Source organism: Propithecus coquereli, unplaced genomic scaffold (genome assembly GCF_000956105.1).
Source record: "Propithecus coquereli isolate 6110/MARCELLA unplaced genomic scaffold, Pcoq_1.0 Scaffold440, whole genome shotgun sequence".
Lineage (NCBI taxonomy): Eukaryota > Metazoa > Chordata > Mammalia > Primates > Indriidae > Propithecus > Propithecus coquereli.
The window spans coordinates 537,897-556,841 of record NW_012150175.1 but is presented as its reverse complement, the minus strand read 5'-3'; the positions used below and the strand labels follow the sequence as shown (position 1 = coordinate 556,841).

The window sequence follows — 18,945 nt, the reverse complement described above, 5'->3', positions numbered from 1 at the left end:
CCGAGTAGCTGGGACTACAGGCATGCGCCACCATGCCCGGCTAATTTTTTCTATATATTTTTAGTTGTCCAGCCAATTTCTTTCTATTTTTAGTAGAGACGGGGTGTCGCTCTTGCTCAGGCTGGTCTCAAACTCCTGAGCTCAAATGATCCTCTCGCCTTGGCCTCCCAGAGTGCTAGGATTATAGGCGTGAGCCACCACGCCCGGCCTGTTTTAATTAATATCTTGACAAGAGCTTTCTGCTTCTGATACACTGCAGTGCAGAACAACATACAAAAATCTGTTTAAGAGAAACTCTCCTAATATTATCTGTAAGTTTGTTTTGCCTACAATGTCTCTGAGAAAATATACAAACAGCTGGGAACAGTGATTCTTTCTAAGGGAAAAATGGATGGTGGCAGTAAAGGGGTATGAAAGAGGCTTATTTCTCTACCCTTTAAATGTTGAATCATGCTAACTGTATCGCCTTTCAAGAAAACGGATGAAATACTCTTCCTCTCCCTCAAATTATAGATGCATATATTTTTAACCCAGAAATTCCACTTTTAGGTATTTATCCTATCATACCCATAAGCCGCAGCATTGCTTGTAACGATAAAAGATTAGCAAGGACTTTTATCGTATAGAAGACTAGTGAAATTAATTAGGTATTTCTCTGTACAAAGGAATATTATGCAGCCATAAAGAATGAAAAAGCCAATTTATATACTGATATGGAACATTCTCTAAGACAGACTGTTAAGTGAAAAAAGCAAAGTATAGGAAGAGAGAGAGAGAGAAAGAGAGAGAGAAAGAGAGTGTGTGTGTGTGTGTTTGTGTGTGGATGCTACTTTTTTGGGGGGGGGCAGCATTTGCTTATATATGGATGAAAAAGCTCCATGAAGATATAAACATAACTGATACATTTTGTTGACTATGGGGAAAGAAAGGTGGTAGGGAGAGTTTTCACCCTTTTGGACTCTGAATCATGTGAATGTATTATCTTTTCAAAAACGAAACAAAACACAAAGCAAAGTAAAAACAGAAGAACATGGTAGCTGAACCAGGATATTTTAAGATCTCAAAGGCATAATTCTTCTGAGTTAGAAATAGGAATATTGGTTATAAAAGAGATGAAGAGATTCATTTCAGGATAGAGGTGGTCCCAAGCAATATGTCAATGGAAATAATCTGGTAAAAAATTCCCTACAGCACAGATGGCTGTGTCATTTTAAAGGCAGTGAGAGTTAATACTCAAATGTTTGGCATGCTGTAATAGAACTCCTTTCCGTTCTTCCAAACCATTAATGCTTGCAGTACACATACCCACACACACCCCCATGGTGATGAGACCCTGAGTATTTGGAAGGAGAAGGGAAACCAAATGCAGAGTGAGAGGAAGGCCCACGAGGGCCAGAGCAAACACCTTCTGTACATAGTGTGCTCAATTGTGCCTTTGTTTAGTCATTTTTTTTCTATTGCCTAAGATGCCCTCTCTAACTCGAGAGTCATATCCTACGCATCCCTCACAAACCAAGTGAAATCCTATCTTATCTGTGAAGTCAGTTCCTGCCTACTCTAGCTCACACTGAACTGTCTTCTCTGCACAACTATAGCACCACTCACTTTGGTACTTCATCTCATTCTGTTACTTAAATGTTTCAACCTTCAAGGGCAGGGACAAAGTTTTACAATCCTGTAGCCCCTCAGCACTGAGTACATTGTTAACGAGCTTAAGGAACTCCCCAAATACCTACTCATTTGAATCCTTTCTCCAATGTCAAATGCTTCTGCACTTCCCAGTTTACTAAAATGTAAATTCACGTGGGCAGGGATTATTTATTTTATTGACCTGGACCCTCAGTGCCTACAATGGGGACTGGCACACAGCAGATAATGAATATTTGAATGAATATGACAGACAAACAAGCATGGTAAAAAGAAAATTTAAAAAATAAATAAAAATTTTGAATGAATGAATGAAGGTACTACTTACGGGAGTAAAATCGATAGGGAAATAACAGGATGTCACTTCAAACAACTCCTCCACAAAGGGACCTGTGGCAACAGAGATGAGGTTGACTTATTAGCTTCATTCACCTGACAAGCCCTAACCAGGAAAGTCACAGCTATGAAGACATACCCAGGCTATAGTCCCTGGAGATGAGGTCGTGGACGATGCGGAAGGCCACCAGAAGATTACGGGGATCCTTTTCCCCATCCATCACCTGGATGAAGCCAAAGGTGAAGTCAGCTCCTAGGCCCTTTAGCTCTGGGAAGGAGAGAATAAGGTTACTACTGTCCTACAGGATGTAGAACTTAGGCTTTCTCCTGGCCTGCCTTCTCCCCTTTGCTATCACTGCCTCCCCTTTCCTCTCAGGGCAGATGTTTTTGTTCTCCTATTCCAAGAGAAGTACTCAGTGAAGAGATGTACAACTATATACATGCTGTTGTCGAGGTAAGAATTTAAAGCACTGGCTCTATCTTTCCTTTACTTCACTGGGGAGAAAGTGGACCCCTAGGTTCACTTTAATCATTCCTCTCTGGGTACTGGCTCATCTATACGGCCTCCAGGCTAAAATGAGTCCTACTAATGGGAGGGAAAAGTAGGATGTGCTCACTTTTCAGATTCCCAGGGAGCCCTGTCTCTTACCTTCTTCCCGGGTTTGCATAAAATTGGTGATGATACTGTAGACTGTGTGCCGGTCCACCTGTGGCAGGGACTTGGGAGTAAGGGAGAAAGGAGGTGAAGAAAGTACTCAAAGAATACCTCAGCTGACACTACTTCTTGCTGCAATCTCTAAGTGGACAGTGCTCTTTATATCAGCATAAGATCAACCTGAGAAGAACTGTAGAGAAATAATATGGCTATTGACTCAGCAGTACAGCAGTGGTGCCAATGACCCAAACCTGCTTGATGGATGCCTTACTTTCTGTAGATTTAAGACGATTTAAGGTCAGACATGATGGCATGCACCCCTCTCCACATCCAGTAGCAAGGAGTAACATATAAGCATGGTCACAAGACCTGAAGAGTTCAGACTTAGAAGACAGTAATTTTTGTCATCTGATCCTAGTGATCTCAAGAAGTGGGAGACAGGAGAATACCAACATGACTGTTATCACTCACCTGTACATGTACCTCCTGGAAGATGGCTTTAAGCACAGAAACAGCCAGTCCTGGAGGCAGGGCCACGCATAGGCTCTGGGGGAGAAGAGAAGGTGTGTGAGCACAGAGGGAATTACAGCACGGCCTCCAAGACACAACCCTGCAACAGACCTAATTAGCTACAGTGGGAATCACAACATTCTAGTTCAGGAAGAAGTGCTAACAGTGAGAAACTTTCTCAAGCTGATGAGTTCTCTGCAGCTCCCTCCAGTTTAGCGATGAATTCCAGTCCCTAGGATACTTTTACTCTCCGGAGTAAAAAGATAAGTAGAGCTGGCTGACACTAATTTGGGCATCTGCTCCTCAGCAGTTGAAGCCTTAGCGTCAAAGGACAAGGAGGGAACTAGGCAAGGTCTCCCACAAACATAGTTATGTAAGGAAATGAAGGAAAACTTACAAGGGCCCTCAAACCCTGCAGGACAGATGGGATCACAAGATGATGGTCCTTCAGCCGGTTCTCATAAAACAGGATCAGGTGTACCACTGCACAAACCAGATTCAGCCATTAGTTTGCACAGGTGCAAGGAGGGCCCACCAGCTTTGCTTTCTTCCCTAAGTCTGTAAGGGCTGTTTCTGTCTGGGTTCTACTACAAACTTTCTCCTTCACAAAGAGATATGTACCATGTTCTTCCATTTGAAGGTGCCTTGACTTGATCAGTCAGCAAAACAGAGGAACATATCTTAACCATTCTCACGTAGGTCCACAGTAAAACCCATTCTCAGCCCAGAACTGCCTTTCTATAGAACTGGGGTCTGCAAACTTTTTGTGTTTTTGAAACACGGTCTCACTCTGTTGCCCAGGGTAGAGTGCAGTGGTGTCACCATAGCTCACCACAACCTCAAACTCCTGTGCTCAAGTGATCCTCCTGCCTCAGCCTCCCAAGTAGCTGGGACTGTAGGTGCATGCCACCATGCCTGGCTGATTTTTCTTTTTTTGATAGAGATAGGCTCTCTCTATGTTGCTCAGGTTGGTCTTGAACTTCTGGCCTCTCTCAAGTGATCCTCCTGCCTTGGCCTCCCAGACTGCTAGGATTACAGGCACGAGCCACCATGCCTGGCCCGTAAACTTTGTTGTTGTTGTTGTTTTCTTTTTTTTTTTTTTTCAGCACTGTAAACTTTTTCTTAAAGGGACAGACGGTAAATATTATAGGCTTATAGAACATGGTCTCTTCCCAATTACTCAGCTCTGCCACTGGAAAATAAAAGCAGCATATGCAATAGATAAATAAATGGGTGTGGCTGTGTTCCAATAAAACTTTTTAATTTATAAAACAGACTGTAAGCCAGGCATGTGGCACTTGCCTGTAGTCCCAGCTACTTGGGAGGCTGAGGCAGGAGGACTGCTTGGAGCCTAGGAGTTCAAGGCCAGCCTGGGCAACACAGCAAGACCATGTCTCATTAAAAAAACAAAAAACAGGCTGTAGTTTGCCTATCCCTGCTATAGAAGATAAATAAGTTGTTGGCTTTTTTTCCTCAGGACTTCAAAGCACTTTGGTATTTCATTACTTTTCCTCTCCATCTATGAAATACTACTCTGTTCATTTTATAGAGTGGGAAAGATACACTGAAAAAACTGTCTATGGCTACATTTGAAATCCATGTGCCTTCTGTCTCAATTCTCATCATCTCTGCCACACATACCAATGAGGAATGAAGACCCTGAAACAGCAGTTCACAGATAGTTTATGCCCCCCTTCCCTGCCTGCAAAGTCAGCTTGAATAGACATGGGAGTTCACGGCTGGGCAATCCAGGAAGACATTCCTACTAGTGATGCCAGTACCTTCCTTCTCCAGGAGCAAGGAGTGACACTGGAGTAGCACTTGTGACAAAAGCTGGATTCCTCGTGCCCGAGTTCGGGGTTCTGGATTCTCTAGAGAGGATCTGGGGGAAAGTAGGATACAGAGAGCCTGCTATTACCCAGCTCAACCTTTGAAGGAACAAATATTTTAATATTAGTCACACTCACCCCCTGGGCATGGAAGCAGAGCCAAGCCCTGTTAAAAGAGTAAAAACAACCCGGAGAGGTGCTCCTGAGGTAATGGTGTTACAGATACCAGAAAGGACAGAAGCATAAAGAATCAAATGATCTGGCACCACTAGAGGACACGTGATGCCACAGCCAGCACAAGTTTCTGTCTCCAGGCACCCCCAGCTCGGCACCTAATGGGCACTGTGTTTATTCTTTCTCCCCAGTGGTATGATTGTGACATTCCTCTGAAACAGAGCTTAGCAGGGTTTGAGAGATGACTGGCAACTGCAGCTTCTACCAATATAGGAGAATAAGTATATTTTTGTAAATTACTGCTAAGGAAAAAGTGCTGAGAGTAAGCAACCACCAAGGTCCTGGGGGAAAAAAACACAAAAAAGCCAAAACTTTGCAAGTGGTCATTTACAAAGTAAGATGGCCAGAATAAAGGTTTAAGTATGTAGAATTATTGATATGGGAGAAGCTGGACTGAAGCAATAAGGAGCTGATTTATCTTTAAAATGCTCTATACAAATTACATCTAAACATACTAGAAGTACTCTAAGCAAGAAGAAGCAGGAAGTAAGTTTCTGGAGGAGAGATGGTCATGACAATTGCATTAACCCTCAAAAATAAGGGTGTATATAATTAAGAATAATGGCGCAAAAATAAGATCACTTGACAGGCTCCCTAGGATAGAAACCTGTAGAAAGGTTTCTGCTCAGGAAGTAGAAAACTGTATATTTAGAGCATTTAAAAATGGACCAAGACACACAAATGCTCGCAGCAGTATTATTCAGAATAGCCAAAAAGTGGAAACAATTCAGATGTCCACTAACTGATAAATGGTTAAAGAAAATGTGGTATATATCCATACAATGCACTATTATTCAGCAAGAAAAGAAATGTAGGATTGATGTATGATGCAACATGGATGAACCCTGAAAACATGTTAAGTGAAAGAAGCCAGGAACAACGGTCACATCTTTTATGATTCCATTTATATGAAATTTCCAGAATAGGCAAATCCATAGAGACAGAAAGTAAATTAGTGATTACCAGGGGCTGGGAAGAAGAGGAAAGGGGAAATGACTGCTAATGGGTACGGGTTTCTTTTTGGAGTAATGAAAATGTCTTGAAATTGATTATGTTGAGAATCGCACAAATCTGTGAATATACTAAAAGCCATGGAATTATACACTTTAAATGGTAAACTTTAAAATATGTGAACTGTATCTCAATAAAGCTGTTACTTTTTAAAAAACAGACCAAGCCCACAACCCTGCAAGTAGATAGGCCAAATGGTCTAGAGAAATACATAACAGTGACTTCATTTGTTTCCCCCAATTTTCTAGTTTTCTCTGTTTTAGAAGACATGCTGGCTGTAACAGTTAATAACCCCTACTAATAAGACTTGTCAATTTAAATGGTCTACCAAGTATGAAATATGAGGAAAGCAGGCATTAGATTGTAAGTACATACTTCTGGTGCTTAGAATCCCAAATTATTAATATAACACTGCTTTTTCAGCTGTTCCCCCAAACTTTTTCCTTGGTGGGGATCTGCTGCAGGGTTAGCCTCCAAACAACTCCCTAGGCAGGGTCCACAGCTTGTTTGAGTCAAGTCCAGGCTGACTAGAATCCCAGGAGGGTGGGTGGGTCTAAAGAAGCATAAGAGGAACCCTAACTCTAATTAAACAATAGTTGATGGCCTTCATCCACTCCTCTCCTGTCAAATCTGCAGGCTGAGCCAAGGCTCTGTGCTCCCAAACACTACTTAAGAAGCCTCAGCCAGATGGCATGAAACTTTTTTCAGGAGAAACAACTCAAAGACGTAGGCTTAGACTAAGGTACTAATATGCTGGGCCAAAGGGGAGATACTGGGCTACAGGAGGAGAAATTTAGGCTCCGGAAAAGCAGCAATGCACAGAAGTAACCTTTCAGAGTGCACAGGCAGGGCTGGAGAAGAGCATTCCAGAGCAGAGGCTCTTACCCAAGAGCTTCCACCACTTGTAACACAGTATAGCTGCCGGATTTCACATCTAGAGGAAACAAAAGAAATAAATATGAAAAAACAAAAAACAAAAAGCCCCATCACAGGATTCAATAATGGCTCTACCCTAAGTTTTGTACCATGGGGACCACTATGATTGCCAAAAATCCCTTCTAGATAAGAAGCATTACTGTAACATTTCATATGCAGCTTTAAGTATAAAGACTGAAAAGGAAGTAAATGTATCATTTATAAATGACATGAATGAATATCTGGAAAATCCAAGAGAAATAAAAAATATTACTAACAAAAAACCTCATTAAAGTAGATGGGTACAAAATCAATAGCATGAAACCTAGAACCTTCACATAAAAAAATTTACAAAAAAGAAAACCTTCACATATATATGTATATACAATAGCCTATACACGTATATACAATAGCCTATACAATGATATATGGAAAAAAGAGCTTATTTAAAATAGCAAAAAGGGCTGTTTTCCAGTTATTGAGGCACGAGCAACCATGAGTTCAGTCTCTCAGGACACCCTGGACGAGGCGGTGCAGGAAGTCTTGCACGGGAACCAGCACAAACACCGGAAGTTTTTGGAAATGGTGGAAGTGCAGATCAGCTTGAGGAACTATGACCCTCAGAAGGACAATTCTCTGGCACTGTCAAGCTTAAGTCCATCCACCGCCCCAAGTTCTCTGTGTGTGTCGTGGGGGACCAGCAGCACTGTGATGGGGCCAAGGCTGTGGACATCCCTAACATGGACATCGAGGCGCTGAAGAAAGTCAACAAAAATAAGAAGTTGGTTAAGAAGCTGGCCAAGAAGTCTGATGCTTTTTTGGCCTCAGAATCTCTTACCAAGCAGATCCCACAAAGCCTTGGCCCAAGCTGGCAAGTTTCCTTCCTTGTTGGCACAAAAAGAAAACATGGTGGCCAAAGCTGATGAGGTGAAGTCCACGATCAAGTTCCAGATGAAGAAGGTTCTATGTCTGGCCATGGCCATTGGCCATGTAAAGATAACAGACGATGAGCTGGTGTACAACATCCACCTGGCTGTTAACTTCTTGGTGTCATTGCTCAAGAACTGGCAGAATGTCTGGGCTTTACACATCAAGAGCACCATGGGCAAGCCCTAGGGCCTGTACTAAGGCACATTCTAACACATCCTAATGCTGCCAAAAAAAAGAAGGCTGGCACAGTGGCTTAAGCCTATCACACCAATTGAGATGCCAAGAGTTACAGACCGCCCTCGGATACATAGCAAGACTCCATCTCCTTCTCTCTCTCTCTCTCTCTCTTTCTCTCTCTCACACACACACACACACACACACACACACACACACACACAATTAGCCAGGCACAGTGTCGCACACCTGTAGTCCCAGCTACTTAGGAAGCTGAGGTAGGAGGATTGCTTGAGCCCAGAAGTTCTAGGCTGGAGTGAGCTATAATTGTACTGTCTGGGTGACAGAGTGAGACCCTGTCTCTAAAATAAATAAATAAACAAATAAATAAGGGGAAAAAAAGAGAGAAAATGCCTAGATATAAACTTTCCCCCAATTTTTAAAAATTGCGGTAAAATATGCTGGATATAAACTTAACAAAAAATATGCAAGATCTGAATGATGAAAACTTTAAGGCACTTGTGAGATACCACTTCATACCTGTTAGTATAGCTTTTATCAAAAAAATAAGAGATGACAAGTATTGGTAAGGGTATGGAGAAAGAACCCTTGTACACTGCTGGGAGGAATGTAAACTGGTATAGTCATAATGAAAACAGTATGAAAGTTCCTCAAAAAATTAAAAATAGAATTACCAAGGGATCCAACAATTCTACTTCTGGGTATATTTCCAAAGGAAATGAAATCAGTATCTGAAGAGATGTCTGGTCAGGCACTGTGGCTCACGCCTGTAATCCTAGCACTCTGGGAGGGAGAGGCAGGAGGATGGCTTGAGGTCAGGAGTTGGAGATCAACCTGAGCAAGAGCAAGACCCCATCTTTCCTAAAAATAGAAAAATTATCTGGGCGTTATGGTGGAAGTCCCAGCTACTTGGAAGCCTGAGGTAAGATCATTCGAGCCCAGGAGTTTGAGGTTGCAGTGAGCTATGATGATGCCACTGCATACTCTACTCAGGGCAACAGAGAGAGACTCTGTCTTGGAAGGAAAAAAAAGGGATGTCATATTCCTGAAAGACTCAAGATGCCAAATCTCCCGAGTTAATCTATAATTTTAAAATAATCTCCACAAAAACACTAGCAGAATTTTTTTGGGAACTAGATAAGCTTATTCTAAAGTTAAAATGCAAAAATATATATATTATATATAATTAGGCAAATTCTGAAAAAGAGTAATAGAGAAGGAACACAGCCCTTCCAGATAAATATCAAAAGATTATTATAAAGTCACAATAATTAAAACATCATGTACTTCTGAATATACTTGAAATTTTCCATAAGTAAAAAACAAAATCAACCAGTATGAGTTCATATTCAGACAAAGAAATCAATGGAGAAATGGCAGGTCCAGAAAGAAACACAAAAACCTAGGAGAATTTGATTTTTTATAAATCATATTTCAATTACTGGGAAAACCTTCATGAGTGGTGTTGGGATGACTGGGTAAATGTCTGAAACAAAAAATAACATTGGCCTTCAAGGACAACATGGCTTCTCTGTCACCAGAGATGTTAACTTTGATTGCCACACCTTATTTAGCTAGAACTCCTCTATGTTAACCAAAACCCTTATGAAGATTGTTAGCCTTTTATTCTGTTTCTCTCTTGCAAATATATTCTAAAAAGCTTCTGTTAGATCTAGGTGAGTTACTATTGTACTGCTAAAATTGCATTTAAAAAAAATAAGTAGTATATTTACATGGTACAACATTCAAAAGGTACAAAGGTACTTTGGTTAAAGTATGTCTGCCAGGTTTCTGCACTATACAGTTACTATTTTCCTCTTTCTTTCTTTCTTTCTTTCTTAAGAGGCAGGGTCTAATTTAGTCACCCAATCTGCAGCGTAATGGCCTGATCATAGCTAGCTATCATCTTGAATTCCTGGGCTCAATCGATCCTTCTGCCTCAGCCTCCCAAGTAGCAAGAACTACAGGTACATGCCACTATGCCTGGCTAATCTCTAAAAATTTTTTTGTAGAGACAGGATCTTGCTATGTTGCCCAGGCTGGTCTGAAATTCCTAGCCTCAAGCTATCTGCCTCAGCCTCCCAAAGTGCTGTATTACAGGTATAAGCCACTGTTCCCAGCCTATTTTTCCTTTTCTGGTACTCTTTTTTTTTCAGAAGGGAGTCACTAAATCCAGCTTACACTCAAGGGAAAGGGGGAAATACTCACCTATATTATTTGGAATTCTTCTGCAAGAATGATTTCTCTCTCCCTCTTTATTCATTATTTATTTTTTATCAGTATGAATTCATATATATTTTACACTTGGATTATAATGTAACATATAATCCAATTTATTAATATCCAATAAAGAAAATGTTATTTATTTTGTTGCTCATATTTTTCCATCTTTGGCCATTGGGAGCTTTTTTAGGCTGGCTCCCGTATCCCTTCAATGTGACCCATGCTTTCATTTCTTGAGCACTTTCTTATTTTCCAGCACTACAAAATACTACAGGTTCATTATGTAATTTCCCTGACCCACCCCTAGAATCAGCCTTTCCTCCAGGAAGTCCTAATTCTTTCTATTGGAGAATGGTATTTAGAAACCAAGATCTGGGTATGGATGTACTCATTGCCATTAGGGTCTCACTGCTTCTAGGCCCTCTCAGCAGAGAGAGCTGGGAAATATATGTAGGTATCCTAACTCACATACACACATGTATCTGTCACTATTTCTGCACCTATTCATATATATTAAACCAAACATAAGATCATATTAATGTCTCCCACTCTAATCCAGTACCACAGGGTTCCTTCCAGCCGTCGTCCTCTTTGCTTATTTGTAACTCCTTTCTCTGATAGTGAGAAAACTGGTTCCTATTATCTACCATTTGTTATATCTGTTCAACCTTGGTATATTTGTAAATTACTTTCGGAATTGTCACCCCCCACAAGAAAAAAAATTTATAAGCAGAGTACAGTGTTTATGAACAGCTTTGTCTTTACCCTTATAGTCTCCAGACAAAATACTGTTTCCCAAAGTCACTTAGGTCAGCTCTTTTCCTCCCCTCTTCAGTGACGATATGTCATACACTAGTTATACAGTTAGATTCATTTGTCACAGTCTGCATTCCATCTTGAGATGGAAGGAAGACTTCTTGCTGTGTATCCTTCTGTATTTTTTGAATGTTGTACCATATAAATATATTACTTATTTTTTTAAAATGCAATTTTCACAGCACAATAGTAACTCACCTAGACCTAACAGAAGCTTCTTAGAATATATTTGCAAGAGAGAAACAGAATAAAAGACTAACAATCTTCATAAGGGTTTTGGTTAACATAGAGGAGTTCTAGCTAAATAGGGTGTGGCAATCAGGGAATTATTAGGTCACTAAATTTGCAATTTCAAATTTCAAATCAAAAGTGTAGTTTATTATATCTCAAACAAGAAGTGGTACAATTAATCAAAGTATGTGACTAAACTATTGACATAGGTGTGCCATCTTAACGGTAGCTTGTTTATGCAAGCAGCAAAGAAGCCTGGAGAGCAAGTAGCAATAAAATCTTGAACAGCGTTTTCCACAGCTTGTTAAGAACTGAGTATTCTTCCTTACAAGAAGTGGTCCAAAGCCTGGGATAAATGGTAGTCGGTGCAAGGTCTGGTGAATGTGGTGGATAACAGAGTTTTCAAGTCCAGCTGCTGTAGTCTGAGCAGCGCTGTTTATGCTGCATGTGGTTGGGCACTGTCTTGCAAAGAGGACTGGTCTGTCTCTACTGATCAATCTCAGCTGCTTAATCATAGTATCCTCATCATTTCATCCAATTGGTTGCAGCAGACATCCACTATGACTGACTGACCAGGTGTCATGAAGCTGTAGTGGATAATACCAGCGCTGGACCACCAAACACACATCATTAGCTTTTTTTGATATTTAGTTTTGGAACTTCATCTTTATCCAACCATTGTGCCAAACGCTTGTGACTGTCCAAAAGAATCCATTTTTCATCAAATGTAACAATACAGTGTAAAACTGGTTAGCCTTTATGTTGTGACAGCAAAGAAAGGCAAGCTTCTAGACAATTTCTCTTCTGACGCTAGTTTAATTCATGTGGAACTCAACTATCCAGCTTCTTTACCTTGTCGATTTGTTTCCAATGGTCCAATACTGTTGGAATAGTAATGTCAAACCTTGCTGCTAATTCATGACCAGGTTGAGATGGATTCACTTCCGCTACAGCTTTCAGCTCGTCATTATCCACTTTGGTCTCGGGTCGCCCACATGGCTCATTTTCAAGATTAAATTCACCAGAATGGAACTTCTCAAATCATCATACAGTGCATTCATTAGCCACACCCTTCCCAAACACTTCACTGATATTTCAAGCTGTCTGTGCTACCTTGGTTCCACAACGGAACTCATACTAAAAATAACAAGAATTTTGACTTATGCATAGTTTCACAAAAATTGCTCTAAAAAAAATTTGAAAGATAATCACAAGCCAAACCATGTGATTGAAAGACTGAAGATGTTCCTTCACAATAAACATAAAACAAGAAGTGTCAAAGTGAAATGTCAGAGATATCAACTGTCAAACTTAGCATTAAATACTTAAGGAAATTGGGCATTTCATACGTAATAATCTAATACTTTGAGCAGCCTGTTCTGGGTTCCTAACCCACCCACTTCTAATTGCGAGACCTTAACTATTATAGTTAGCTCTTGTCAACACTGTGAAAAAGCAGCTTGAAAAAAATCCTAAAACTACCGGTTCCCCTAAAGCCTGTGGTCTCCGATAAATAGTTAAGAGCTGAGCTGGGCAGAGGCTCACTCTGGTACTGGAGTAAGGAGAAGTCCAATCAGATTGCGGAAAAGGAGAGCTCTAGTTAGGACTCAAGGCTCGTGACTGGCACCAATTTAGACATCAGGCACTCTTAGCCTTACTCGTGCCAGGATGTGGAAGGTCCAGCTGCCGCCCTAGCTCCTGAGTAAGAGCCAAGGGTGGGGTGGGGGAAGGGGCTGCAGCCAGACTAACAGGACAAACAAACCAAGGAACTGATAGCCGGGTTCTACACCCAGTTTCTTAATGACAACATTTACATGAAGAGAAATACCTATTTCTGGGTTATAAGCCATAAAAGAGCATTGCACCATTTGGGAGGGCAGAAAAGGGTACTTTCTTAGAATGTCCTGGCTACAGTCCAGAAAACTGCTGGAAAAAAACCATGTAAAAACTAATTTCAGGAGTTAGCAATTATATACTGGAAGCCATAGGGACCGGTAATCGTTAACAACAAAGGACATTACTAAACTGAATCTTTTTTTTTTTTTTAGCAACACCATCAAAATCCTCAGTGGATGCCAGGCTAGGGTCTACCTTTGGAAATACCTCTAATGCTCTAAGACAAAGACCTGCTTAACAGACCCCATTCAGTTCCCTGTATTTTTTTTTTTCATTTTTTAAAAAAAATGGAGGTAAAATTTATATATGGTGACATGTACAGATATTAAGTGTACAATTTCATGAGTTTTAACAAAAGTATACACCCGAGTAACCAAGGGCCAATCAAGATATAGAACATTTCCATCACCGGAGAAAGTTCCATCATGCCCCTACCAGTGAATTCCCACTCTCATAGGTTGCCTCAAATTTATAATTGAAAAATACTTCTTCAGCATCCAGCACACATCAAAATGAAAATACTTATTCAGCATTCAGCATACATTAATATGAAACTGGCTGCTTTATAATTACAAAGAAACATCCATCTGTGTGTGATTCCGTGAATCCCAGTATGTGGGTAAAGTCTCCTGGCAGAGCTGGTTAGTCTTCACATCTTTCACAAAATTCTTTCTTGAATTAATGCAGCACAAACATAACAGAAAGTCAGTATAAAAGTAGTACAAAATTAGGGAAAAAATGAGATAATAAAGCTATCACATGATAGTTAAGAATCAGAAAAAGGGTGAGTAAGCTGGCACAAAACTAGAATTGGGATTTTAAGGATGTTTTCACAGAGGTAACTAACTTTAAACATCTTACTCCAGTTCTGATGATTTTACCTCAGAAATGTCTTTCAAATGTGATTCCTTTTCATCCCTATAACCAGACTATATAGTGACTGGCTTCAAAAAGCCTTTCACTTTTTGGTATGATGGAAATTTTCTTGAATTTTTTAATTGTGATGGTTGCGGACCATTGTGAATACACTAAAAGCCACTGAACTGCTCACCGTGAATTTTACCTCAATTAATAAAAGCCTTCTGATGCACGCATACTCTATCCAAAATCATCTCCCTAAAAGTCATAGTGACTTCCCTGCTCACCAATCTCCATTTAATCCTTATTGCCTAAGACCTGACTCCTTTGACTCCTTGTCTTGATGTCTCTTACAGTTTAGCTCCCAAATTTCCTCTAGCCTCCTTTTCATCATGACTTCTATCATGCAGTCAGATGAAATCCCACCATGTCAAGACCTTCCATATCCTTAAGCCTGGAAACATTGTCTCTTGCTTTGGAATACCCCTTCTTAGCCCTTGTCTATCTGAGGAACTTCAACTTAAAGGAAGTTTAAGAACAAGCTCAAATATCAATTCTTTCTGAAGCCTTCCTTTAGTCCCCCAAACAGAATTATTTGCTTTGTGTTCCCTCCATACTTGTTAAAAAAAAAATTATCATGTGGGTTTGTTTTCATTCAACATTTACTGAATATCTATTATAAATTAGGTACTGTGTTAGGGCTTACAATAGAAAAATAGATAGGGAGTTTTTTGTTTTTTTAACCTAAACCCTTCAAAATTACATCCAAAGACAGGAAGCTTTTAAGAAACCCACAATCTGCTGGGGCAGAAAGACATTTAAAATGATCAAAGTATAACAAGTTCAGTGTTACCATAGTGATACAAACAGACACTGGGGTAACATAAGAAAGGAGTAAGAGCCACTAACTTTAAGTGATTCATTCTCTTAACATATTGTAAATTCTCCCAAATTAAAAATAACAAGAATACCTGGAAATACTACCAATTATGCACATGGACTACTAAAATGAAAGAAGCTAAACAGTTAATTTTCCTAAGGGAAAATTAGTATTAAGGAAAAAATAAGTGTAAGTTCCTCCCCCTTTATAAGCAGGTCCAAGTTTTTCTGTGTTCAAGGTTTGCTCTCTAAAAATGGACCTACTAGCACCTCCTAACTACCCACATTTTCCTCAGCAAGGCACCAGTTTGTGTGGGGCACTGAGAAGGAGTCAAAGGACTATTTATATGATCACTGACGTAGAGTGCACAATCAGACCTCTGTCTGATGGAACTGCAGCCTCTTGAAAATCAAGAGCAGCAGCCAAAGGGGAGTGAGGGGGAGGGGAAGGGATGGGATGGGAGGATGAGAAGGAGCAAGAGAGACAAAAACCCCAATCAGGACTAGGTTCTAACCAAGCTCTTAAAATGTCCCCTCTTCCCCACCCCCCAACATTTTTACACAGAAGAAATAAAAATACCCTTTCTGCCGAAGTTGCCACAGACATTTCTGAAAACTATATTTTACTGTTTGTTATTTTATTTTAGACAGGGTCTCACTCTGTCGCCTGGGCTAATGTGCAGTGGCGTTATCATAGCTCACTGCAGCCTCAAATTCCTGCTCAAGCAATCCTCCTGCCTCAGCCTCCCAAGAAGCTGGGACTACAGACCCAGCTAATTTCTCTATTTTCTGTGGAGATGGGGTCTCACCTTGTTGCTCGGGCTGGTTTTGAACTCCTGGCCTCAAGTGATCCTCCCACCTCAGCCTCCCAAAGTGCTGGGATTAGAGGCATGAGCTACCGTGCCTGGTCTTACTGTTCTTTAACACTATTTAATTTCAGGAATAGTGGTCTTCTCAGGGAATCACAAATGTGGAAAAATACAATAAAGACTGAAATGAAGGAAAATGCAAGTAACTAAAAGAAAAAAAAACAAAACACCTGTATCTATCACCTGCAAATTCAACATGTCTTAAAATCAGTCTCTCCAAACTCAGCTCCCTTCCCAACCTCCATTTTTGGACAAAGTACTTCTTTTCTTTTTGTTAAAAAAACCCTGGGATCAACTTAGAGTCCCCTCTCTCCTTCAAGCCCTGTAACTAGTTAGACCTCAAATTCCACGGATTCTTCCTTCAACATCTCTCATTCCATTCACTTAAGTAGTTCTTATTGTATACCTACTTATGCTAGTTCCAGGAGACTCTGGTGGTACAAATGGGAAGGTAGAAAAGTAGAGATGTGTATAGAAACAGCTCCTGAACAAGTCTGCTAAGTACATAAGTGGATGAGACATAAGCATGTACTATAAAGATTCTGAAGTGTGAAATGTTGTCTGGTTAGGGTAATCAGGTCATACTTGGAGAGGAGGAGGGGACTCATACTGGGCCTTGACTCCTAGGTCTAACTTGGATTAGATAGAGCTAGTGGAGAGAAGTGGGAAAGCAAGCTTTCAGGGAATAGTGAATAAAGGTGGATCCTGGAACAAAAGGTCCAGGGCAGTGGTGAGAATAATGGCTGAGGCCAGGTAGTAGCAGCCTTTGAAGGCCTGCCTGAGAGGCCCTTAACCCTTAGACTGCCAGGTCATTTCCCTTCCATTACTCGGACCTTATTTACAGCTGACACCCACTTTCACCAGGAACCCAGGTGCAAAACAAAGTTGGTGGTAGCTGCTTTTGTGAGCACAGGGTATTCCTTCTGCATTTACTTCATAGGAGAGGATGCTGCTGAGAGCTGCTGAACAGCTGAGCTAGCTGGTCCTTCAGCACTAACAAAGCTTGATTTAGGCTGAAGATTAAAAAGCACATGTTGTTCTGGGGGTGCTTCAAAACTCTGTTAGCCTTTAACAACCCTACCTAGGGCTGTGATCTAAGATTGAGAATGCTAACTTAATCCTTCTCAAATTTGCTTTCATTTTATTGCTGGGGCCCTTCCTCAAGGACGTACAATTACTCCTATTACCTACAATAGGTCATTCAAATCCTGTTGCCTGGAATCCAAGGTTATACATAATCCAACCTCACCAAGCCTTTTCAACTTTATCTGTTACTATTCCTATACCAACCTTCTTTTCTTTGGAGGGCTAAATTATTAATACAACTGTGTTCCAGAGTCTTAGCTGAGCTAAACTAGACAATAGTTTAGGCCATTTTTTCAAGCATAAATAAAAACATACATTTTACAAAAATGTTTATATAAGAATTTAGCAGTACTTATTGAAGCTTTCTTTCAAAGTGTATTCTGAATCTGAAAAATCCAAAATTACTGTTTTCATAATGTATAAATGTGAAAGATTAGTTACAAATGACACTGGTACAATATTGGATTGTATAGATGTATGCATTTGTCAAAATCAGCAAAGGTACACTTAAGATTTGTATACAACATTGTGTATACATTTTACACCAATATAAACGACAAAAAAACTGTAGTCAATGATACGTATGCCAAAGTATTTAGAGGTAAATATACTGATATCTGCAATTTAAATGAATAGATTGATATGTGATAAACCAAGTTATATTAATATGTTAATGGTAGAGGGGAACCTTTGTAACTGTTGTGGGAATGTAAATTAGTGCAACCACTGTGGAGTACAGTATGAAGATTCCTCAAAAAACTAAAAATAGAATTACCATATGACCCAGCAACCCCACTGCTAGGTATATATCCAAAAGAAGGGATTCAGTATATCAAAAAGATATCTGTACTCCCATGTTTATTGCAGCACTATTCTAATAGTCAGGATTTGGAATCAACCAAGTGTTTATCAAAGGATGACTAGATAAACAAATTGTGGTACATATACACATACAGCCATAAAAAAGCATGAAATCCTGCCATTTGCAACAACATGGATGGAACTGGAGAACAGAATGTTGAGATAAACCAAGCACAGAAAGACAAATCTCACATGTTCTCACTCCGATGTGGGTACTAAATATTAAAAACAATTATCTCATGGAGACAGAGAATAGACTGACGGTTACCAGAGGCTGGGAAGGGTAGAAGCGGGTTGTGGGGGATAAAGTGGGGATGGTTAATGGGCACAAAAATATGGCGAGATTTTTTTTTTTTCTTGAGGCAGAGTCTCTGTCACCCTGGCTAGAGTGCAGTGGTGTCATCGTAGCTCACTGTAACATCAAACTCCTGAGCTCAAGGCACCCCCCTGCCTCTGTCTCCTGAGTAGCTGGGACTACAGGTGCATGCCACCACACCTGGCTAATTTTGCTATTTTTTTGTAGAGACTGGGTCTGGGTCTTGCTCTTGCTCAGGGTGGTCTCAAACTCCCGACCTCAAGCGATCCTGCCACCTCAGCCTCCCAGAGTGCTAGGATTACAGGTGTGAGCCACCACGGCCCGGCCAAAAATTTTCATAATAAAACATTGGGAAAATGACTTTGATAACACTATATATACATCGTAAAACTGTAAGATGGTTTAGCTTAGTGGCAGCCCCAGGTATGTATGTGCTCCTTGATGCTTCCAAATTGCCCTGCACACACTTCTTACACCATGGTTGTCTCTTTCACCACACTGTAGTTCCTAGTGAACACACACTTAATCTAATTTGTATTTCTATTGCTTTGCATCATGTTTGGAGAATAATATGTTTTCAGTAATGGAAGGACTGAATGAAAACGGAATACTGTTCAGGACCAAAGTATTATATTCCCAGCAGATTCA

The 18,945-nt window shown here is 40.3% G+C and overlaps 1 protein-coding gene and 1 pseudogene across 1 annotated transcript in view; one reads left to right on the top strand and one right to left on the bottom strand.

Annotated features, from left to right (window-relative positions):
- Positions 1 to 18,945, bottom strand: part of MMS19 (MMS19 nucleotide excision repair homolog (S. cerevisiae)) — a 32,775-nt gene that overhangs the window by 12,545 nt on the left and 1,285 nt on the right. Inside the window, exons 2-8 of the mRNA XM_012654482.1 lie at positions 7,108 to 7,156; positions 4,930 to 5,030; positions 3,546 to 3,631; positions 3,110 to 3,184; positions 2,633 to 2,702; positions 2,123 to 2,251; positions 1,976 to 2,037 (exon numbers count right to left, since the gene is read on the bottom strand). Coding sequence (XP_012509936.1) covers positions 1,976 to 2,037; positions 2,123 to 2,251; positions 2,633 to 2,702; positions 3,110 to 3,184; positions 3,546 to 3,631; positions 4,930 to 5,030; positions 7,108 to 7,156 — 572 coding nt within the window. The remainder of the gene's footprint in view (positions 1 to 1,975; positions 2,038 to 2,122; positions 2,252 to 2,632; positions 2,703 to 3,109; positions 3,185 to 3,545; positions 3,632 to 4,929; positions 5,031 to 7,107; positions 7,157 to 18,945) is intronic.
- On the top strand, positions 7,633 to 8,253 carry LOC105818476 (annotated as a pseudogene).